Source organism: Haliotis cracherodii, unplaced genomic scaffold, assembly GCF_022045235.1.
Source record: "Haliotis cracherodii isolate W230 unplaced genomic scaffold, xgHalCrac1.p SCAF_5, whole genome shotgun sequence".
Lineage (NCBI taxonomy): Eukaryota > Metazoa > Mollusca > Gastropoda > Lepetellida > Haliotidae > Haliotis > Haliotis cracherodii.
Genome location: NW_027266308.1, coordinates 70,119,422 through 70,144,115, shown reverse-complemented (window position 1 = coordinate 70,144,115; position 24,694 = coordinate 70,119,422). Strand labels below are relative to the sequence as shown.

General features: G+C 43.2%; 1 protein-coding gene across 1 annotated transcript; it reads right to left on the bottom strand.

The window, feature by feature from the left end:
* Nucleotides 1–26: 26 nt before the first annotated feature.
* Nucleotides 27–19,146, bottom strand: LOC139442700 (CAAX prenyl protease 2-like). Its single transcript, XM_071223580.1, has 9 exons — nucleotides 19,029–19,146; nucleotides 10,423–10,528; nucleotides 7,923–8,003; nucleotides 6,104–6,164; nucleotides 4,820–4,878; nucleotides 4,248–4,356; nucleotides 3,684–3,755; nucleotides 3,135–3,197; nucleotides 27–1,774 (listed from the first exon to the last, which is right to left on the bottom strand). Exons 1-9 carry the CDS (start codon nucleotides 19,142–19,144, stop codon nucleotides 1,575–1,577), a joined length of 867 nt encoding a protein of 288 aa, XP_071079681.1. The 5' UTR covers nucleotides 19,145–19,146; the 3' UTR covers nucleotides 27–1,574.
* Nucleotides 19,147–24,694: the final 5,548 nt, after the last annotated feature.

The following is a 24,694-nucleotide window of genomic DNA, read 5'->3' as shown; positions in this document are numbered from 1 at the left end:
ACAGTAATGCATGACATGAGGTCAACAGTGACATGTGACAAGGTCAACAGTAATGCATGACATGAGGTCAACAGTGACATATGTCAAGGTCAAGTCACATGTGACAAAGTCAACAGTAATGCATGACATGAGGTCAACAGTGACATATGTCAAGGTCAAGTCACATGTGACAAAGTCAACAGTAATGCATGACATGAGGTCAACAGTGACATGTGACAAAGTCAAGTTACATGTGACAAAGTCAACAGTAATGCATGACATGAGGTCAACAGTGACAAAAGCAAAAGATTTACCTAGGCTCAACAACGACCCATCATATTTCAGTCATTGGAACAATACATAAATTCCGCTACAGTCGGAAAGCGCACGTTAAATCTCCTATATCAGTCAGTCAGACATAAAATTACAAATATCTTAAAATGACATCCCTATCAGTTAGGAGAACAACAATTCCTCAAAAGAACATGGTAGGGTAAGGAACCTCTTTGGCCCAGCACAAATGTCAAATTGTAAAATTGCAGATAGTGGTAGGAAAAGTATCATACAGGTTCAAATGGGTGATGACTAGGCTTTCTTATTTCTAATACTTGCATGTTTTGGACTTCTCACAAGATCAAATATATAAATATGACTCGAATTAGTGGGAAAAAACGATGTTTCCAACTTGAGGAGCACATCTTATCATGAGCAAGTCTGTGGCCCTGGCTGAGTTGAATGCCATATGGTTGTACCGACTGTATCATCATCTCTAAGGACATCTGCTGATGTTCAAATATTAATTAATCAACCTTTAGGGCATATTTTAGCCTTACCTATATATTTAGGGTTAAGTTGAACCATGCAAGTGTTGCACAATGTTGAAAAAAAGCAAAGTTTAATTCTTATATATTTACATCAACACATCTGACGACTTTCATGACAATGTCGGAAGGTTTTATTTATTTCATAAATGATGCCGATCCTGTGGAAGACATGGTCCATACACCACCTGGTCCTTTGTGGCCTCAACACATCAGACTATTTCCCCAGTTTGTTAACATAATTTCAACAGGCCCCCACCAATTCCACCATTTTCGGTCTAAGTCAAAGTCGTTGGAAACTCTAAAAATATTTTTTTTCAAAAATCCCAAACTATCAAAAGGCACTGATTCACCGCAAGACCTACCTATGTGCCAAGTTTGGTTAAGATAACTCGCATAGTTTTTGAGTTTTGCTCTGGAAATGAAACGTGAAGGACGGAAGGGCGGAAGGACAGCACCCATTCCTACATGCCCCTTCCACTTTGTGGCGGGGGATAATAATGTTAACAGAAATCAGTACAGGATAAATGGGAGTCCTGGATAAATCCCTGGCAGGTGATGAGGTCAACTGTTGCCATGGTTACATGACACCCGGTGTCCAGCAAGCCAGGTGGATATTGCACACGCCCTGGTGATGGAGACAGTTATGGTAGCGATGTTTCTCCAACATCCATGCAGACACCAGACACAGAGTGGGTCTCACCCCCCCATGCTGCAAGACTTCCTCTCTCCTCTCAGTCGCCACTTGGCAGTGCAGTAGCAGTGAGGTATCATTTACACACTGTACACAGCGTTAGCGTACAGCCACGGCGACGTCATTGGGTACAACACCACCATCCACAGCAGCATGCCCACGACGAAGAAGGTGACGAGTTTGGTGCGGGTGGGCTTCTGGTAGCCCATCACCTCGCTGAAGGCCGGGAAGCCCATGTGGTTACAGAAGGCGTGAGCAATGACCGGTGCCATCAGGTGACCTGCAACAACAAGATGACAGGTGACAGCTGATACAGAAGTGGAACCTGGGGGCTGAGTGGGTTAGATTGCTGACTGTGTGTGCTGGGGATTAGGTGCCTGACTCAGGCAGTGTGGGTTAGATTGCTGACTGTGTGTGCTTGGGATTAGGTGCCTCAATCAGGCAGTGTGGGTTAGATCACTGACTGTTTGTGCTGGGAATTAGGTGCCTCAATCAGGCAGTGTGGGTTAGATCACTGACTGTGTGTGCTGGGGATTAGGTGCCTCACTCAGGCAGTGTGGGTTAGATCGCTGACTGTGTGTGCTGGGGATTAGGTGCCTGACTCAGGCAGTGTGGGTTCGAATCCCAGATTGGACTCAACCCAAAAAGTACTACAATCTGTACTTGACTCAGAAAGCAGGATCCCAAATAAAACATGTGTTACCCATGACCACTTTCTAACATTCTGACATTGTGCGTTCACAACTACATGTTGACATGAAAATCAAGTTGCACCAAAGTAAACCAGCTCGATCCTAGTCCAATATATATATTTCCTAGTTGAAACATAGGCCGGTCTGCTGCCAATGTCACACAGATTAATGACGCACTGCTGTAGTGAGCGAGTGAGTGAGTAAGGTTTTACACCGGGTTTAGCAATATTCCAGCAATATCACCACGGGGGACACCAGAAATGGCCTTCACACATTGTACCCATGTCGGGAATCGAGCCAAGGTCTTCGGCGTGACAAGCGAACGCTTTAACCATGAGGCTACCCGATCGCCCCGACGCATTGCTGTAATTTAATACAATATGAACATGTGCACATATTCTTGAAGTACCCACAGTCAAGCCATGGAAAGCATGACAAATTACACATAAACACAGGGATTAGCGGTTTAGTATGGTAAATAAACTTATATTCTTTGTGGACAAGTAAGTGTTAGTCACACAAATGTACCTTTTTTTAGATCCGCTTGGTGCATGTAGACATAAATATTGGGTTATATTTTTAAATATTAGGTTGCACTTGTGCATGTTTGACAGAGTTAAACTGAGCCCTGTGCAAGATGTTCCAGTAGTACCTCAGACGGCACTTGGTAAGGAGACTCAAGTTACAGATGATATTGTTAATTGTTTCCATCATGAGCGAACAGTGTAATATGACTGATGTTTTTCACCGATATCATTCCATCTGACTCAACACAAAGCCATGTTCACCAGTGAGTCCAGGACATTAAATACTATGGAGTTGGAACACACTGGCAAATGAGACAATGAACTCTGAACAGCAGGGGAGGTAACTCTCATGGTATTTACCTGTGGCATGTTTTAACCAGTAGTATCATGCGTTAATGAAGACCAAACTAATTGAACGTACCTGTTCTGAGGAAGAGGAACGCCGAGTACGCCCCAAAGATGGTTGTATAGAATAACTGGAACACTGCAATAGTAATAGTGACATGGTTACTCGTCAGCAATTTGTGCCCTGCATTTTCTAAATTTCCTAAAACATTAAACTATATTGAATAATTAACTCATTGTGTGGCAAGCTGACCCAGTGTTTCAATGATTAGCCCAATGAATGGCAAGTCTACCTGGACAACTACACAGCAAAGGTTAACATGTGGATCACAGTAGAGAGTTTGTTCCAGTCAATACTCATGTAACTATCAACCAAACCAGGCAACATGATGCACATCAATACAATCATTTGATCATTTTATAAAATGCCACTGCAGATTTCAGTTCACATCTTCATTTGTATAAAACTTCCCAATATTGAAAGAGATTTATTTTTTAATCTGAATACTTTGTTGTATGTTCAAAAACATTTTGCATACTACAGGGTTAAACTGCATCCAATCAACACCCTGTCTCTCATCATTCATTACCGGAGTAAGACCCAGGCTTGACATGGTTACACTACCTGATTGTTTAAACGCCTCCAGGACTTCCTGTTGACCCTGAATGACTTTTTCTATCATGTGATGAAAATGGGCTGAAACAAAACCAAAGAATTGCAGAGTCATATCTTGGTGTCAGGGAATGACATATTTCTCTACAGGAGTCCACATAGACCCTTCTGTACAGGAGTCCACATAGATCCTTCTCTACAGGAGTCCACATAGACCCTTCTGTACAGGAGTCACATAGATCCTTCTGTACAGGAGTCCACATAGACCCTTCTGTACAGGAGTCCACATAGATCCTTCTGTACAGGAGTCCACATAGATCCTTCTCTACAGGAGTCCACATAGACCCTTCTGTACAGGAGTCACATAGATCCTTCTGTACAGGAGTCCACATAGACCCTTCTGTACAGGAGTCCACATAGATCCTTCTGTACAGGAGTCCACATAGACCCTTCTGTACAGGAGTCCACATAGACCCTTCTATACAAGAGTCCATCTAAATCCTTAGGTACAGGAATCCACATAGACCCTTCTGTACAGGAGTCCACATAGATCTACAGAAGTATGCCTCGACTTACCGACTCCGAAGAATAATGGACAGAGGAAGATGCTGGTCCCTGGACCAAATGCTGGCACCAGGATTGGCAGCATGCATGCTCGGAATATGAACTCCTCAGAGAACGGTGCCTGAAACAAGAGGAGCATTGCTGTCAGTAACGACATGCTGCATGTTGGACAACAATGGATGTCATGCAGAATACACACGTAATCTTACAACCAACTGATGGGCTCTAAACCCTGCCTACAACATGATAAAAGTGTCCATGTAATATGTGATTAAGTGTTAGTGCTACCAAAAACATTTCTGAAATTGTGTGAACCTATACATTTTCAATTCTATGACTGTGTGACTTCGCAATCAGAGCAACTGGGTTACATCAAGTCATTCTGAACCATCTACATCCGGAAGATGGATTTCCAAACTAACTGGTTTACATCAAGTCATTCTGAACCATCTGCATCCGGAAGATGGATTTTCAAACTAACTGGTTAACACTGAGCCTCACCTTTTCTTTCATAGAATAATCTTGAAAAATACAGAAGAAAATGCTACTGGTGTAGTGAGAGATGAAGTGGCAGATATACTCACGACGATGTGGTTGCGAATCCAGATGAGGTTGCTCAGACTGTTCGTCCAGTACCGCGGTTCTGTAGAAGACAATCACAGGGGACATGAGATCATACGGCCAGTAGTCAGCAATATTACATCTATAACATTATGGCCGGTTCTCAGCAATATGACAGCTATAACATGGCCGTTGGTAGTCAGCAATATGACAGTCATAACATGGCCGCCGGTAGTCAGCAATATAACAGTCATAACATGGCCGTCGGTAGTCAGCAATATTACATCTTTAACATTACGGCCAGTTCTCAGCAATATGACAGCTATAACATGGCCGTTGGTAGTCAGCAATATGACAGTCATAACATGGCCGCCGGTAGTCAGCAATATTACATCTATAACATTACGGCCAGTTCTCAGCAATATGACAGTTATAAAATGGCTGCTGGTAGACAGCAATATGACAGTCATAACATGGCTGCTGGTAGTCAGCAATATAACAGTTATAACATGGCTGCTGGTAGACAGCAATATGACAGTCATAACATGGCTGCCGATAGTCAGCAATATGACAGTCATAACATGGCTGCCGGTAGACAGCAATATGACAGCTATAACATGGTCGTCGGTAGTCAGCAATATGACAGTTATAACATGGCCGCTGGTAGTCAGCAATATGACAGTTATAACATGGCTGCTGGTAGACAACAATATGACAGTTATAACATGGCTGCTATTAGACAGCAATATGACAGTCATAACATGGCTGCCGATAGTCAGCAATATTATATGACAGTCATAACATGGCCGCCGGTAGTCAGCAATATGACAGTCATAACATGGCTGCTGGTAGACAGCAATATGACAGTTATAACATGGCTGCTGGTAGACAGCAATATGACAGTTATAACATGGTCGGTAGTCAGCAATATTACATCTATAACATTAAGGCCAGTTCTCAGCAATATGACAGCTATAACATGGCCGCCGGTAGTCAGCAATATGACAGCTATAACATGGCCGTCGGTAGTCAGCAATATGACAGTTATAACATGGCCGCTTGTAGACAGCAATATTAAAATGTGAAAAAATGTGGCATCAGCAACATTACCCCATGGGGACTCCTGGCTAGGCAGCTGCTCATGATGTCAGTAACTGGACAGCAGGTACAAGATTTGAATATTTCAAAACCACCATCCAACAGCAACTTTGATACGGTCTCAACTTTACACTCGTTCAAAACTATGTCCAGTTAAAACGAGACAGAAAGGGTCTCACCTAAACAACATTCCACAATGAAGTACTTACCCAGGTACAGTCGGAACACACCGTCTATGTAGTGCAGAGCCAGGGGCCCCATGAACAGCACCTGCAGCATACAAACACACCATCACAAACACCAACATACAAAAACCAAAATGACGGAGTGGCCACAGCATGTTGCCTGTTGATTAGAGGTGAATTCTCGCGATCACGCGATCACGTGCACGTGAGCCTTGACGGTGACTGGTCAGACTGGTTCCATGTAAAAAATAATACCCGGCAATAGCGATCAGCTGCTTCGCTTAGGGTTATTATTATTTTAAATAGGTTTAGTAAAGGCTGCATATAATTAAGAAAGTAATGGAATATACTATTCCTGATAAAAAAAATAGTTTCAGATACAATTGTTGCCGATCCTTGCATTAAAAATCCTATAAAGTTATATCATTGGGTGTGTCCTGACCGAATCACCGGTCGATTCCAAGAAAACTTGTGTACAGCTGATTGCTGTTTCCGGCTTAGTTTACGAGAAAATACACAAGGTAATCTTAATCCCTAGATATAAAACAATGCCTAGCAGAACAATAAATACTATTTAAACGGTAAATAAACGGTCTGGTGATTTTTTATCTCGAATTTCGATTTTGTACTGACGAAGTTTCTCAGCACCCGTTCGTTTGCCGGACTTCGCTGAAAGGATACGGTGTAAATTTTTTCTGCGCATAATATTCAAATTTCTTTTTTTCCAAAATATTGAACCCGCTTGAGGGGGGTGCGCATTATACATTGGTGCGCACTATACTCAAGAAAATATGGTACATAACATATCGCGATACCTATATTTACATCAAATCGCATGGAAACTTCTTACAATAAATATTTCAGAGCAGGTTCAAAAGGAAAAGCTAGCTCTAGACACATGTTCGTGTTGTATCGATACAGAAAACAAACATATTGTGTGTCGTACCGTCGTATGAAAACTCATGATGCACCCATGTATCATTTCACCCTTACTACTGAGGTGACTCCCACTCTAGTCTCAGCACAGGATCAGTTACCACGAGGGACGTTCAATAAGTCTTGTAACTTGGGCATTTATGTTTACACAAACAATGACACAGCTTGTGGCAGGTGTGACACTCATCATACCATCAGGTTGACATGTGTCATAACATCAGGGATGTTAACACGTGGTATTCTACTTTTGCATAACAACGTTCCGGTTCAGAAGTCAAGAATTGCACAGGTCGCCATATGTGAATGTGGATTTGAACAGTTAAATCACCAACCCTACAGCCCAGACTTAGCCCCCAGTGACTATTTCCTGTTCTGGCAAATGATATCTGCCCTACGTGGAAGACGCTTCCAGGATGACAAGGACATGAAGGCTTCCACAGAGGCGTGGTTAGAGGGCCAATCTATGGATTTCTATAAAAGTGGTATTAAAAGCTTGAAGGACAAATGGAATAAGTGTATTGGGGTGAATGGAGATTATATTGAAAAATAAAAGTTCAATAGACATTCTGCAACTTATACTGAAGTTGCAAAACTTACTGACCGTCCCTCGTATCATCACCTTGACAGGGAACCGTGGCAACTAGTCCCAATGTAACCTCCTGGTTAGCAATAGTTCAGGAGTCGCCTTTTCATGGTGACCCATGCAGATCCGGGGTAGAATAGGTCTTCAGCAACGCATGCTTGCCCTAAAAGGTGACTATGCTTGTTGTAAGAGGCGACTAACGGGATCTGATGGTCTGGCTCGCTGACTTGGTTGATGCATGTCATCTATGGTGTCGCCAAACAAATAGGACACCAAATAATTGCTGGGCTGCTTTTACAGGTAACCATAGTAACAGACACTTACCATAGTGAGTATAAGCGGAACAAAGAGAGCCGGCAGAAATCCCCAGAATCGAATTCCCAGCCAGGAAAGTAGGCCATGTCCCTGAAACACAAACAACATCATCATCATCATCACTTGACCACACATAGCATCAACAAACAAATACTTTAGTGCCCACCTCCCCAGAGTTCAAGTTATCATGACAGCACCTCACACACAGAATGTCTGATGCCCCTCCGGACAGCACCTCACACACAGAATGTCTGATGCCCCTCCAGACAGCACCTTACACACAGAATGTCTGATGCCCCTCCTGACAGCACCTTACACACAGAATGTCTGATGCCCCTCTTGACAGCACCTTACACACAGAATGTCTGATGCCCCTCCTGACAGCACCTAACACACACAATGTCTGATGCCCCTCCAGACAGCACCTAACACACAGAATGTCTGATGCCCCTCCTGACAGCACCTTACACACAGAATGTCTGATGCCCCTCCAGACAGCACCTAACACACAGAATGTCTGATGCCCCTCCTGACAGCACCTTACACACAGAATGTCTGATGCCCCTCCAGACAGCACCTCACACACAGAATGTCTGATGCCCCTCTTGACAGCAGCTTACACACACAATGTCTGATGCCCCTCCAGACAGCACCTAACACACAGAATGTCTGATGCCCCTCCTGACAGCACCTCACACACAGAATGTCTGATGCCCCTCCTGACAGCACCTTACACACAGAATGTCTGATGGCCCTCCTGACAGCACCTTACACACAGAATGTCTGATGCCCTTCCAGACAGCACCTTACACACAGAATGTCTGATGCCCCTCCTGACAGCACCTTACACACAGAATGTCTGATGCCCCTCCTGACAGCACCTTACACACAGAATGTCTGATGCCCCTCCTGACAGCACCTTACACACAGAATGTCTGATGCCCCTCCAGACAGCACCTTACACACAGAATGTCTGATGCCCCTCCTGACAGCACCTTACACACAGAATGTCTGATGCCCCTCCTGACAGCACCTTACACACAGAATGTCTGATGCCCTTCCTGACAGCACCTTACACACAGAATGTCTGATGGCCCTCCTGACAGCACCTTACACACAGAATGTCTGATGCCCCTCCAGACAGCACCTCACACACAGAATGTCTGATGCCCCTCTTGACAGCACCTTACACACAGAATGTCTGATGCCCCTCCTGACAGCACCTTACACACAGAATGTCTAATGCCCCTCCCCAGTGTATTCGATCTTATCACTGCTGCTGTACTTGTGTCACCTTACTGGTGCACCAACTCACACTAACAGCAGACCACATCTATGGTCTAGTGGATACAGTGTCTGCCCAAAGAGAGGAAGATGGGGGTTTTATCCCCTGGCCACGGCAAACCAAAAGACACTAAAAGGTTTTACTTGTTGTTACCCTGTCTAGCACTCAGTGATAAAAGAAGGACTGGTCGGCTTTGTTTGCATGTCTCCATGTTAAAACTGATTATCCTTCTCTCACACTGACAACTGATTATCGTTCCTTCACAATGACAACTGATTATCCTTCCCTCACACTGACAACTGATTATCCTTCCCTCACACTGACAACTGATTATCGTTCCTTCACAATGACAACTGATTATCATTCCCTCACACTGACAACTGATTATCCTTCCCTCACACTGACAACTGATTATCCTTCCCTCACACTGACAACTGATTATCCTTCTCTCACACTGACAACCGATTATCATTCCCTCACACTGACAACTGATTATCATTCCTTCACAATGACAACTGATTATCATTCCCTCACACTGACAACTGATTATCCTTCCCTCACACTGACAACTGATTATCATTCCTTCACACTGACAACTGATTACCATTCCCTCACACTGACAACTGATTATCCTTCTCTCACACTGACAACTGATTATCCTTCTCTCACACTGACAACTGATTATCCTTCCCTCACACTGACAACTGATTATCCTTCCCTCACACTGACAACTGATTATCCTTCTCTCACACTGACAACTGATTATCCTTCCCTCACACTGACAACTGATTATCATTCCTTCACAATGACAACTGATTATCCTTCCCTCACACTGACAACTGATTATCATTCCCTCACACTGACAACTGATTACCATTCCCTCACACTGACAACTGATTATCCTTCTCTCACACTGACAACTGATTATCATTCCCTCACACTGACAACTGATTATCCTTCTCTCACACTGACAACTGATTATCATTCCCTCACACTGACAACTGATTCACCTTCTCTCACACTGACAACTGATTATCGTTCCCTCACACTGACAACTGATTATCCTTCTCTCACACTGACAACTGATTATCCTTCTCTCACACTGACAACTGATTCACTTTCCCTCACACTGACAAGAGACAACTGATTCACCTTCTCTCATTCTGACAACTGATTATCCTTCCCTCACACTGACAACTGACTATGACTGACATATTAACTCACCTGGTCTGATTCCTGGTATTCACTGAAGATCCACAGCATGGGTGGTACAAGAAGGGAGATAATCCCGACACTGATGAACCGCCGCTTGATTGTGTCTGGGTGATCTCTGAAAGACATTCAACATGTATAAGGAAGCTGATGGTCCGTGTGATTTACTCACTCATTCAAGAATTCAAAACTCAGGGAGATCATTAATATCAGTTATCACACTCAAAAAGGACCGGTGAGGATCCGTGTTAGAATTGGTCTTCAGCAACACATGCTTGTCGGAAGAGGTAACTGGATCATATAGCTGGACTATTGCTGAGTGCTGCGTTAAACAACAAATAAACAAACTAACAAACAAAAAAAGATTGAATTATTCTCAACAAAGCATTGCATAACCATAGTAACGACTGAGAACATCCTTTCCTACTTTATCAAAGCAGATATAAATCTGAAGTGTTACCAGGATTACCTGATCCAATGATGTATACATGATATAGATATTTATACATCTTTGCCTGAACAAAAATAATTTCGAGTATTTTACAGCAGGTTTATCATAAACTTGTGAATTTATTATTATAGCTGTCATAAAATCTGATTAGGGCCTATATGAAACATTATTTAATCATGATGAAAGCACGAACGTAAGTTAATTTGATCAATATTTCATTTATTGCAGTATCTCTATCATAAATTGTAGCGTATTTGTAAGGTCGAAAGTTTGTCACCTTCAACAATGTCTGTAGCAATTCTACCTCGATGTTGATCAATATGGCGTCGACATCTCCTGTCGCCAACATCAACTTCATAATGTCTCTCTCCATATTTTGTCAGAACCTGCCCAGGTATCCATTTGTCATGTGCACGATAATCACGCACCCACACCTCCTGGTTTACTTGCTGTTGTCTAGTCTCAGCTGGATCACTCATTTGACCTGCCAACTTAGATGACATAGCAGACTGGATGTCTGGTTTCAGCAAGTCTAACTTTGTCCTTTGTCTCGACCCAGAAACAACTTTGCTGGAGTTTCACAGGTAGTGTAATGAGGAGTCGACCTGTAAGCCAGCAGAAACTGATCAACCTTTGTCAACACAGATCCAGTGTCTTCCTTAGCTGCCTTCATGGCCTGTTTGAATGACTGGACTGCCCTCTCAGCCTGTCCATTAGTAGCCAGATGATATTGAGCTGACAAAATATGTTTGACACCATTGCATTTAAAAAATGCTTCGAACTCTTCTGACACAAATTGCGGTCCATTATCTGTAACCACTTGATGTGGCAAACCGAACTGTGCACACAGCGTTCATATTTCCTTCACTGTAGCACTAGATGTTGTAGAATTCATTACTACAATTTCTGGCCATTTTGAAAATGCATCTACAAGTAACAGAAACATGTGATCCATAAATGGCCCTGGGAAGTCAAGATGAATGCAGGTCCATGGACGTGACGGCCAAGCTCATGGGTGTACAGGGGCTAACTGTGGATTGTTGTGAGTGTTCAGGCATGTTGAACATGGCTTGGCAATTCCCTCTATTTCACTGTCTATCCCAGGCCACCAAATGTAACTTCTTGCTACAGATTTCATTTTCTCAACTCCAAAATGTCCCGTTTGTAATTCTTGCAACACAGTCTGTCTCAGTTTAGAGGGAATTACTCCTCTCATTCACCACATCACACAGCCCATATGCACAGTGAGTTCAGACCTTTCGACTGTGATATGCTTTCATCATGAAATCTTCCCCATGCTTTCTTGTCCGTCCATTTATCACTGCTGTGTACACTTGAGACAGTAGAGGATCATGTCTTGTTTCGTTTCTAACATCAGCAGTAGTAACTGGTAGTTGCTCAAACTGGGGGTTGTAAAACATCTCCACGTCATCTGGTGATTCCTTCTGCTCCCTGGTAACATTGACAAGTTGAAGTCTGGATAACACATCAGCATTTGCATGCTTCTCTGATGCCTTATACTCAATCTCATAATCATATGCACGTAGGATGCACGCCCATCTCTGCATCCGAGCAGCCGCAAGTGTAGGCACCAGTCTTCCAGCTCCAAACAGTAGGTGATGATCTGTGATTAATGTGAAATGTCTGCCATGAATGTACTGGTGAAACCGTTTTACACCAAAAATAATCCCCAAAGCTTGTCTATTTGAGAATATCCACTCTCAGCTTTCTCCAGTGTGCGGGAAGCAAATGCAATGGGCCTTTCCAAACCATCCCTTGTAACATGTGATAGTACTGCTCCAACACCATATGACGAAACATCACATGCAAGGTGTATGGGTAGTGAAGAATTGTAATGACATACCACATCCGAGCTGTCAATCATGCACTTGCATTTCCTGAAAGCTTCTTTACACTTGGAAGACCATGCCCACTTCTTATCTTTCCTCAGTAAGTCATTTAGTGCATCTAGTACCGTAGATAAATGCTTCAAAACACACCCATAATAGTTCACAGCACCCAAAAATGAACGTAGTTGCGATATATTCCCTGGCCATGGAGCGTCAGTTAAGGCCCATACCTTATCCTTAGCAGTGTGAAGTCCCTCACTATCTATCAAATGACCTAGATACTTGACTGAATCAACAAAAAACTTGCACTTTCCGCTCTTCACTCTCAAACCATATTGCTGCAACCTTTTCAACACTGCCTCTTGATTTCTGAAATGTCTTCATCACTTGATCAGGTCACTAAAATGTCATCTTGATGACACACTACTTTGTCCAAGTCTTGCAATATCTGGTCCATTGTGGCCTGAAATATGGCTGGTGCAGAGGCGATGCCAAAAGCAAGATGGGTATACCTGTAAAGTACCCTTGGTGTGTTAATTGTCAAACACTTCTGACAATCTGTGTCAACTTCCATCTGTTGATACGCATTTGCTAAGTCTATTTTTGAAAATTTTCTTCCACCAGCCAGAGTAGCATACAAATCTTCTATTTTGTGCAATGGGTACTTGTTAACATTCAACACTGTTTTCACTGTAGACTTGAAGTCCCAACAAATTCTCTCTGTTAGATCCCCTTTGATAACAGGTACAATCGGAGTTGCCCACTCACTGTGATCTACTTTAATCAATATTCTTCTCCATTCGTGTAATCTCTTCCTTCACCCTGTCCTGTAAAGCATAAGGTACAGGCCTTGCTTTCATGAACCTGTGGGAAACTCCCTCGTTGAACTTGACAGACAGATGAGCTTTAATACCTTTAATTGTACCAATTTCTTCTGAGAAAACATCACAATACTTCACAAGCATCTCTTCCAACTTTACATTGTTTACATTTACATTTCCGGTTGACCTTGAACTTGATCCTGGGTCATTGTGATGATCACTAGCAGTCCCACCATCATTTGCCAAACCCCGCACTGCTGAATAAAACCATGCGTATCAGCAAAGGCCAACTGTAACATTCAACCTTGCACGTAATATTTCCGTACTTTGAAGTTTTTATCCTCGTCGCCACTGTAGTGTATTTGTAAGACTGTACATCATGCTCAGGTACTTGTACGACCCTAGACTGGGATGAACATCAAGCAAAAAGATGTCTGACCCGCACCTAGACTGGGAGGAACATCAAGCAACAAGATGTCTGACCCGCACCTAGACTGGGAGGAACATCAAGCAACAAGATGTACGAGCCGCACCTAGACTGGGAGGAACATCAAGCAACAAGATGTACGAGCCGCACCTAGACTGGGAGGAACATCAAGCAACAAGATGTCTGACCCGCACCTAGACTGGCAGGCACATCAAGCAACAAGATGTACGAGCCGCACCTAGACTGGGAGGAACATCAAGCAACAAGATGTACGACCCGCACCTAGACTGGGAGGAACATCAAGCAACAAGATGTACGACCCGCACCTAGACTAGGAGGAACATCAAGCAACAAGATGTACGAGCCGCACCTAGACTGGGAGGAACATCAAGCAACAAGACGTCTGACCTGCGCCTAGACTGGGAGGAACATCAAGCAACAAGATGTACGACCCGCACCTAGACTGGGAGGAACATCAAGCAACAAGATGTACGACCCGCACCTAGACTGGGAGGAACATCAAGCAACAAGATGTACGACCCGCACCTAGACTGGGAGGAACATCAAGCAACAAGATGTACGAGCCGCACCTAGACTGGGAGGAACATCAAGCAACAAGATGTACGACCCGCACCTAGACTGGGAGGAACATCAAGCAACAAGATGTACGACCCGCACCTAGACTGGGAGGAACATCAAGCAACAAGATGTACGACCCGCACCTAGACTGGGAGGAACATCAAGCAACAAGATGTACGACCCGCACCTAGACTGGGAGGAACATCAAGCAACAAGATGTACGACCCGCACCTAGACTGGGAGGAACATCAAGCAACAAGATGTACGACCCGCACCTAGACTGGGAGGAACATCAAGCAACAAGATGTCTGACCCGCACATAGACTGGGAGGAACATCAAGCAACAAGATGTACGACCCGCACCTAGACTGGGAGGAACATCAAGCAACAAGATGTACGACCCGCACCTAGACTGGGAGGAACATCAAGCAACAAGATGTACGACCCGCACCTAGACTGGGAGGAACATCAAGCAACAAGATGTACGACCCGCACATAGACTGCGAGGAACATCAAGCAACAAGATGTACGACCCGCACCTAGACTGGGAGGAACATCAAGCAACAAGATGTACGACCCGCACCTAGACTGGGAGGAACATCAAGCAACAAGATGTACGACCCGCACCTAGACTGGGAGGAACATCAAGCAACAAGATGTACGACCCGCACCTAGACTGGGAGGAACATCAAGCAACAAGATGTACGACCCGCACCTAGACTGGGAGGAACATCAAGCAACAAGATGTACGACCCGCACCTAGACTGGGAGGAACATCAAGCAACAAGATGTACGACCCGCACCTAGACTGGGAGGAACATCAAGCAACAAGATGTACGACCCGCACCTAGACTGGGAGGAACATCAAGCAACAAGATGTCTGACCCGCACATAGACTGGGAGGAACATCAAGCAACAAGATGTACGACCCGCACCTAGACTGGGAGGAACATCAAGCAACAAGATGTCTGACCCGCACCTAGACTGGGAGGAACATCAAGCAACAAGATGTACAACCCGCACCTAGACTGGGAGGAACATCAAGCAACCATATGTACGACCCGCACCTAGACTAGGAGGAACATCAAGCAACAAGATGTACGAGCCGCACCTAGACTGGGAGGAACATCAAGCAACAAGATGTACGACCCGCACCTAGACTGGGAGGAACATCAAGCAACAAGATGTACGACCCGCACCTAGACTGGGAGGAACATCAAGCAACAAGATGTACGACCCGCACCTAGACTGCGAGGAACATCAAGCAACAAGATGTACGACCCGCACCTAGACTGGGAGGAACATCAAGCAACCAGATGTACGACCCGCACCTAGACTGCGAGGAACATCAAGCAACAAGACATCTGTAGAGGATTATGTACATTTACATTATACAATCATGTGTTGTATTTAGTTATGTTTCCTGTTCGGTGTTACAGATCTCCATCATTTGTGATGTCGAATAAAGATATCTCAAAACAGTATAACACCTACTAATTTATGATGGAGATCAATTAACTCAACAAGATGCCAACAGTACAGTGTCCTGTCCCATCATGTGACTTTGTCACAGAAGACCTTGACTCTGTGGTGATCGCCGCACTCCTGAATGCACATGCAACGGTCCACACTAACCCCACATATGCTAGTAGCTCAGCCAAGGTCAAGAAAGTAAAGCGACCCGCTTTATCCCCCGCCGGCTCAAGCGAGGACTGGTCATACTTCATCTCCAGGCGGAAAGACTATGTGGAGGTTACGAAGGTCACAGGGAAGGATCTCGTTGTGCAGCTACTGGAATGCTGTGATGAGACATTACGCAGAGATCTAACACGTTCTGCAGGTGGGTCCCTCGCCTGAAGCAGCAGTATTGGAAGCCATTCAAGTCCTTGCCGTAAGAGAGGAAAACACCATGGTGGCGCGTGTTACTCCTCACAGTATGACCCAGGACCGTGATGAAACTGTTCGTTCCTTTGGTGCTAGGCTTCGGGGTCAAGCTGGAGCGTGCAAGTTTGTCATTCCATGCCCAGGCTGTCATGATGAGGTAAACTACGCAGAGGCTATTTTCCGGGGTGTGCTGACACGTGGCCTGAATGACCCCGAAATCCAGCTAGACCTCCTTGATGACAAAACTCAAGACATGACTCTAGGCCTTCCAGTTTGTAGAAGCCAAAGAAGCTAGTAAGCGATCCGCATCACAACTTCTTGACCCTCAAGGTGCTGAAGCAATCGGCAGCACTTACCGACGCAGCAGGAATGCGAACAGCGAAACTAAAAAGTTTGATAAATCTGAAGTATACCACTACTGCGGCAAGAAGGGTCAGTCTGCAGCCCCCAAAATCAGAAAGAAAGAATGCCAAGCCCATGGTCATACTTGCACGCTGTGCAGTCGATCCAATAACTTTGATTCTGTGTTCTGCAGCAGAAACAAGCAAAAATTGGAGAAATCCAGTAAAACACCAGAGGAATATGAAGGAACAATCTTTGATACACTGTGTGCAGTCACAAACCTTGGCTGGCATCGTGGTAAAAGAGCCATCACCCTTGCCCACCACCTGTATGACCAACTGTCTGACGCATGGATAAGACAAGCCTCTCAACCCCAGCCTTTTACTCATCTCACTGCAAAAGTTCTTGGGGAAGAGTATGAACAACTGGACTTCGGACACATCTTCACATTCAAACCAAAATCAGCTTCCCTTGCCGTCATGGCTGACACTGGCTGTCAGAGTTGTCTTGCTGGTATCAAGGTTCTGTATCAACTTGGGCTCAGGAAGCGTGACCTCATTCCTGTGACAATGAAAACTCATGCTGTAAAGAACAAGGGCATCACTATCCTCGGTGCAATCATCATGCGGTTATCAGGCGGCAAAGACCCTGATTGTAATTCAGTTGAGACCCGCCAGCTTGTATACATTACAGACAACTCTGACAAATTCTTCCTTAGCAGAGAGGCTTGCATTGCACTCGGCATGATTACCAGAAACTTCCCCATGATCGGTGAAGTTAGAGGAAGCATGAGGGAAGCTGTTGACTCCACTGAGGGCACTGCGACCAAGGCACACATTTAGAACTGCCTTAGTGTAGAATGTGAGTGTCCCAGACGCAAGTTACCACCCCTGATTCCTACTAAACTGCCCTATCCTGCAACCGAAGCAAACAGAGACAAATTAGAGCAGCACCTTCTTGACCTTTACAAGTCAAGCACATTCAACACTTGTGAGCACCAACCACTCCCCCTCATGGAGGGCCCTCCAATGAAGCTTATGGTTGACCCCGATGCTACACTAGTTGCTTACCACACACCTGTACCAGTCCCTCTCCACTGGCAAGATGATGTCAAAGCTGGCTTGGATCAAGACGTCCGACTAGATGTGATTGAGCCAGTACCAATAGGTGAACCTGTCACATGGTGCCATAGAATGGTTGTTTGTCCCAAGAAGAATGGTAAACCAAGACGCACTGTTGACTTTCAAGCTCTTAACGCCCATGCGATCAGAGAAACACACCACACACAGTCCCCATTCCACCAAGCCAGATCTGTACCGCGTGGCAAAAAGAAGACTGTATTTGATGCTTGGAATTGTTACCATAGCGTACCCATTCGGGATGAAGACAAACATCTGACGACATTCATCACACCCTGGGGAAGATACAGATACCTCACTGCCCCCCAAGGATACATTGCATCAGGAGATGGTTACAACCGGCGTTTCGATGTGATTGTTGCTGATGTACCCAACAAAACCAAGTGCGTAGATGATGCACTCCTCTGGGCTGATGACATTACAGAGTGCTACTTCCTAGCTTGTGCATGGCTTGACATCTGTGGTAGAAACGGCATCACACTGAACCCTGAGAAGTTTGTCTTTGCTCAGGGTACGGTTGAATTTGCAGGCTTTGAGATAACACATGACTGTGTTCGGCCCTGTAAAAAGTACCTCCGCGCTCACAATATGTAAACAAACGTAACACAACATAAATGTCAGTGATATTGATAAAGCCATCTGTATTGGCACAGGGTAGCAACAAGTCCCAATGTGATTGGAAACTAGATCTGTATCTACATGACAGAAGAATATTTTAAAAGTATGTTTACCATTTATTTGGAACTCTTGTCAAGTAAGAACACTTGTTGTACAAGGAAGTGGTGGACCTTTTCTCCCTTTCTGACATTTCATGCAAATTAAACAGTCAACTGTTTTAAAAAGTACGTTTCTTTCAAACTTTATTCATTTATCAAGGTGACCAACAAATTACGCTGACGATCAAAGAGGGCTCTACTAATCTTGGGGAACATAGATATATCTGATTTCATTTGTCATCTTCGATTGTCTCCCCTACAACCTGAAAATAACCCATCATTTGAGCTGAGCGTTATGAACTTATTCGGGTTCTAATATTTCTATCCCATTCTTGTTTGACACATCGGTAAATATTACTGTTATGCGATTCCTTCACGTCAAAGTGCTGAGATATGTTAATAGACATACCTGTCTTTGGTCACCGTGGCTGTCCACACATATAGACTGCCAACATACATGACTGCAAACAACAGACAAAGTAACACCGCCTGCCATGCTGCGAGCGCGAACACTATACCCGCCATCTTTCAACATTCTCCACGACATAAGAGTGACGTGGACGCCACGAGTTATCTCCACTTGATTTTACGGAAGCGCGTCTTTACAACAGTGTTAGTCTTAGTCATTGACTCACGTACGTGAGGAGCGACACATGCTCAAGTTATAGGGAATTAAAAATCTAAACCAGTCTACACAATTAAGAATAAACTCAACCTAATATGACTGCATGCGTGTCTGATATAGTCTGTATAGGACTCCCTGGCACGACATTTAATAATTGATGTGTCCTTTTGAACATGACGTAACCGCTGGTTGTCTGGTTCTGACACGGGCAGAAACATCGAACAGTGGTTGTCACTATGTACTTGAAAACCCGGGGTAGAATAGGTCTTCAGCAACACATTCTTGCCGTAAATGGCGACTATGCTTGTCGTAAGAGGCGACTAATGGGATCGGGTAGTCAGGTTCGCTGACTTAGTTGATGAGTGACATCGTATCCCAATTGCGTGGATGGATGCTCATGATGTCAACCACTGGATAGTCTGGTCCAGACTTGATTATTTACAGACCGCCGGCATAAGGGTAGATTATTGCTGAGTGCGGCGTAAACAACAAACAAACAAACCAATCCAGTATGTACATAAGCGCTGCATTGTATGAGTTTGACATTGGCCTTAATCAATAAAAAATTTAACTCCGGATGTAGATTCAGTAGGTATTTCCACTGGAACATTGTTTCACAACTGACAATCATCATATCTGTCTGGACCTGGAATACAGTCGTCGTCGTTGGGCCACATTGTAACCAAATCATTGCACCAAGTGTGTCCCAGATTGATGCAAACGTTTCTCCCCTCAAGTAATGACGCGACGTTATATTGCATATTACTGGCAACAATTCCTCGGGTACATTTTCCTGAGTCAGTATTTAAACAGCTTATTTCCATAACATAAATAGGCCAATTAATCTTTTATATTAATTAAGTTCGTTCTCAATCAAGAGGCCAGAGTGCACCCCATCGCCACTTATGGAGAAATATATCTTTGAAAATATATCCTGTTTGTAATCTTTTTTTCTTCTAAAACATTCATGAACATATTTTATTCGACTTTTAACCCTGCATGTGTGGCCCTGTCCGCTTGCCGGATGTTTCACCTATGCGACGTAGTATCAAACTGTTTTGGCCCTACGCATACATTGAACATAGAAATTGTGTCTTATATTTCAATTTTTTGTCAACATTGTCTCCATGCAGTTCAATACACATGCTCCGGCTCTCCACCCGGTCAGATGTCCTTCTTTGTAGAAGATCAACTCCCGGCCAACCAGCTCTCCGCGGCACCCACCAACTCTTGGTCCTTGTTCAATCTCTGACCACGTCCACGCAAGTATTTCTGCAAATTTAAAAACAGTTGGTCACAGGGAGCCAGTCAGATCTGGTGAGTGAATGGAGTGGAAGCCACCTTCCTGTTCAGCAGACATTGGAACATGATTTGTGTGAACTGGATCAATGTCTTGACCGAGGAGAACATGTCGAAGTTTGCCTCGACGCTATATATGTGTGTTACATAATAATCACCAGTCATAGTAGTTCGATAACTAATTGTATCATGTGTTTGGTATTACGTCCCCAAGGAATGCGGTCATGGCATTCTTATAGTGGGTCTGGTTGCTCTAAACCTCTTGATTTGGGAAGAAAGCGAAATGTGTCCACTCCATGGAATCCTGTTTGCTCCGGTGGAGTAGCCTAGTGGTTAAGGCGTCTGCTCCTCACGCCGAAGACCCGGGTTTGATTCCCAAAATGGGTACAATGTGATATTGCTGGAATATTGCTAAAAGCGACGTAAACCCATACTCACTCACTCAGAATAGAAGCTAATTGTCAGCAAGTCACAGGACAGAAACACGTCAGATTGTGAAAGATGTATGCATAAGAACAACCTTCAGGTATATATGCCAGACTCCATGTCTATCTCACTGGTGACATCGGAGAACAAACCTTATATTGGAAACAGGAGATGTTGGTCGCTACTACGAACTGGAATACACCGCGTTTGTGACACAACGCAAGACATGAGATATTGTAAAAAGAAACAACATAAAAATGAAAGTCCCTTTAATCTCACAAAACGTTTGATGCACGTGTTACATGTTGTTTCCTGTTTTCCAGTTGTTCACAGATAACTACATACATTCACACATATACAGTTCTTCACAGTTTTCATCTTCATCACAGTTTACAATATCGGCCCATGTACCACCCAGCATTGTAATAGTAGCTGACTCGGGGGGCTTATTTCTAATGTAAACTTGTTTGAACTTTTTACAATTATTAGTGTTTGTAAGAGACGATGTGAGTTTAATTTCATTTATTTTACTTCAAGACATATAATGTTTTCACAATAAGTTAGTTGCGCCTCCCAATCAGAGTCGGCGAGTAAATTGGAGTAGGGGGCTAATTTATAATGTAAACTTGTTTTAACATTTCACTATTATTGGTGTTTGTAAGATACGATGTGAGTTTAATTTCATTTATTTTACTTCAAGACATATTATGTTTTCACAATAAGTTGAGTTGGGTATAGGCTAAGTTGGAATATAGTTGGAGTAGAGGCTAAGTTCTAATGTAAACTTGTTTTAACATTTCACAATTATTGGTGTTTGCAAGCGACCATGTAAGTCTAATTTCATTTATTTTACCAAGGTAAAAAAAAAATAGGGTGCCGTTTTCGCTTGCGGCGAGGTGACGTTTTCGCCAATCGGTGCCGTTTTAGCTATAACCCACGACACGCATACTCGTGGCTACTACACTTCTATGGTGGCCGAGAGGGGACATCGCTTTCTCGCTTTATCGCTTTCTCGCTTTATCGCTTTCTCGCTCTATCGCTTTATCGCTTTCTCGCTCTATCGCTTTCTCGCTTTCTCGCTTTATCGCTTTCTCGCTCTATCGCTTTCTCGCTCTATCGCTTTCTCGCTTTCTCGCTCTATCGCTTTCTCGCCCTATTGCTTCTTCTAATGACTAACCATAGTCATATGAAGGAATCGGGTGTTCTTTAACTTCTTTTGAATAGTATGTGCTGTAAATGCAAAAAAATTAGCGTAGACATAATTACCGTATTCGACGTAATAAGTGCCCAGGGCGCTCTCAAGAATAATATTTTGGCGAAAAAAAAAAGTTGAGTTGAAAGATAAATTTCGTGGTTTATGCTGACAGCCTGAAATGTTTATGTACGACAGATATATTTTTCCCGAATTTAATTGCCCATAATTAAGTGTGCATATAACGCACGAGTGCGTATTATACGCGAATAAATAAGTCTGGTGTAGATTAATCAATCGCAAGGGGTGCTAATTGGGATTGTTCACTAGCCAATATTTTAGCAAATATCGCCATGGGCGTTGATTAGAGCGGGGCGCTTATTACTTTCGAATAAGGTAATTATACTTTGCATTTATGTCTCAGAAATGACTGTTGATAAGACGACCTCACTGAACACTTTGAATAGCGGAAATACCAACTTGAATATAAAACCAATCAACTATCTATTTCCACCTTACGGTTACTGAGAACAATATGTCATCCAAAAACTAGAAATTACATAAAGGACATCCGGTAGTATTAACCATTGCTTGGGTGAGGACTTCCACTTTGATGACATCTACTCCGCAAACAGAATAAACGTTGATATAAGCGTTGTTTTTAGGAAAACACTATTGCTTTTTAGGAAGTACGTACTACTCAGGGCTATTGAGCGGTGTTATTTGCTATTTGTTGTGATAACTTGGCCTGGGGGCGGGGGATCCAATAGCTAAATAGGGTCATAAATCAATCAAATTCTTTTTTACGCAGAAATACGTGGATAGTTATAAAAGCACATATGTCTGTACTGTTAAATTATATTTCAGTAGTTAGTGAGAAAATTTCAACATTCCGTCCATATGTATAATTTGAAATGCGACTGGAAAAATCTCAGCTCTCTTTTATGATTAAAACCCACAAGAGGGAATACTGCTATACCGCGAGAAAGCGATAGAGCGATAGAGCCAGAAAGCGATAGAGCAAGAAAGCGATAAAGCGATAGAGCGATAAAGCGATAGAGCGAGAAAGCGATAAAGCGAGAAAGCGAGAAAGCGATAGAGCGAGAAAGCGATAGAGCGAGAAAGCGATATTTCCCATAATACCGTACATTAAAACGGTTTTTGTAGATATTTAGTGATCCTGTAATTCTCACCGCTATTTTGCCTCTTATGATTATATTTTTTAAACATCTTGCAGTAGATAAATATGTTACAAAATACACACGTAATTTTTTCTCGTTTAGCTTGCATATTTTCTTGTAGTGTAATAAATAAGCAAGATTCAAAGAATACAGATAGTCACTGTTCATATTTTCATTTTGTTCATAGTATTGTAGTGCTTGTAAAATAAAGTTTAACTTTCCCGCAAGGAGAGACTAGATATCCAATTATAGTATAGGCTCAGGCAGGAATATACATATTCATGTAGCAATTCTCTATCCATTTAAACTGTGTGGTTAACAATTGTGCGTTCTGATATGAGTTATGTTGTTATCTACTACCTTTTTACACAGACAATGAGTCGGAAACACACACACACACACACACACACACACACACACACACCCATAATTTTGACAAAACTATACTTAAGATATACATAACATATCACAATGATAGCTGATTTAATATATGTTATAGATAATCATAGTAATGCATTTCATATTGTTATCAACCTTAACTATGTGGCCACACTAATTATGTCTCTCCATATGTGTAGTTTACACAAGTACAGGTATCAACTGTGGTAACGCCACAGCGATGGGGGCAGTGGGATAGCCTAGTGGTTACAGCGTTCGATCGTCAAGCCGAAGACCCAATTCGATTCCCCACATGGGTACAATGTGTGAAGCCCATTCTGGTGTTACCCGTGATATAACTGGATTATTGTTAAAAGCGACGTGAAACCATTCTCACTCACTCACTCACAGCGGTGTTTATCAAATTACTATATGTAAGTACATATATTTGTAGATTTGCACAAGACAAGAAACACAATTCAAGTTAAACATACATCAAATGTCAAAAAGAACATTTACGGACAACATTATGACACACTGTAAATCATATACCACCGAAAACAAGTTATAGAACACCCACAATTATAAGATTGTATTTTTGCAAAACAATCAGCCATGACTAATTAACAATAGTCTTTTTGAAAAGTATATATTTAGATTTTAACCTGATTTATTTAAAGCGTATTGCCATGATCTGCCACGCGCTTTCGGCGTGATGGTCACATACAACTGAATAGGGCCATAAATAAATCAATTACATTTTACGCAAAAATCGGTGGATTGTTTTAAAATCACCTACGTCTGTACAGTTAAATTATGTTTTAAGTAAATAGTGAGAAAAGTTCAACATTACCTCCCAATTGCAGCAGATATCACATGCGGCCCCTGTAGTGGTCAAGAGGGGATACTGCTTAACCGCGAGAAAGCGAGAAAGCGATAGAGCGAGAAAGCGAGAAAGCGATAGAGCGAGAAAG

What these genes read in the sequence shown, in the direction of transcription:
- LOC139442700 (XM_071223580.1), bottom strand. Translation starts at nt 19,144, where the DNA reads ATGGCGGGTATAGTGTTCGCGCTCGCAGCATGGCAGGCGGTGTTACTT. An exon ending in TTCCGCTTATACTCACTATG is followed by an intron (nt 6,165 to 7,922) that starts GTAAGTGTCTGT and finishes TGTATGCTGCAG; the next exon opens with GTGCTGTTCATGGGGCCCCT. An exon ending in TCCATTATTCTTCGGAGTCG is followed by an intron (nt 3,756 to 4,247) that starts GTAAGTCGAGGC and finishes GTTTTGTTTCAG; the next exon opens with CCCATTTTCATCACATGATA.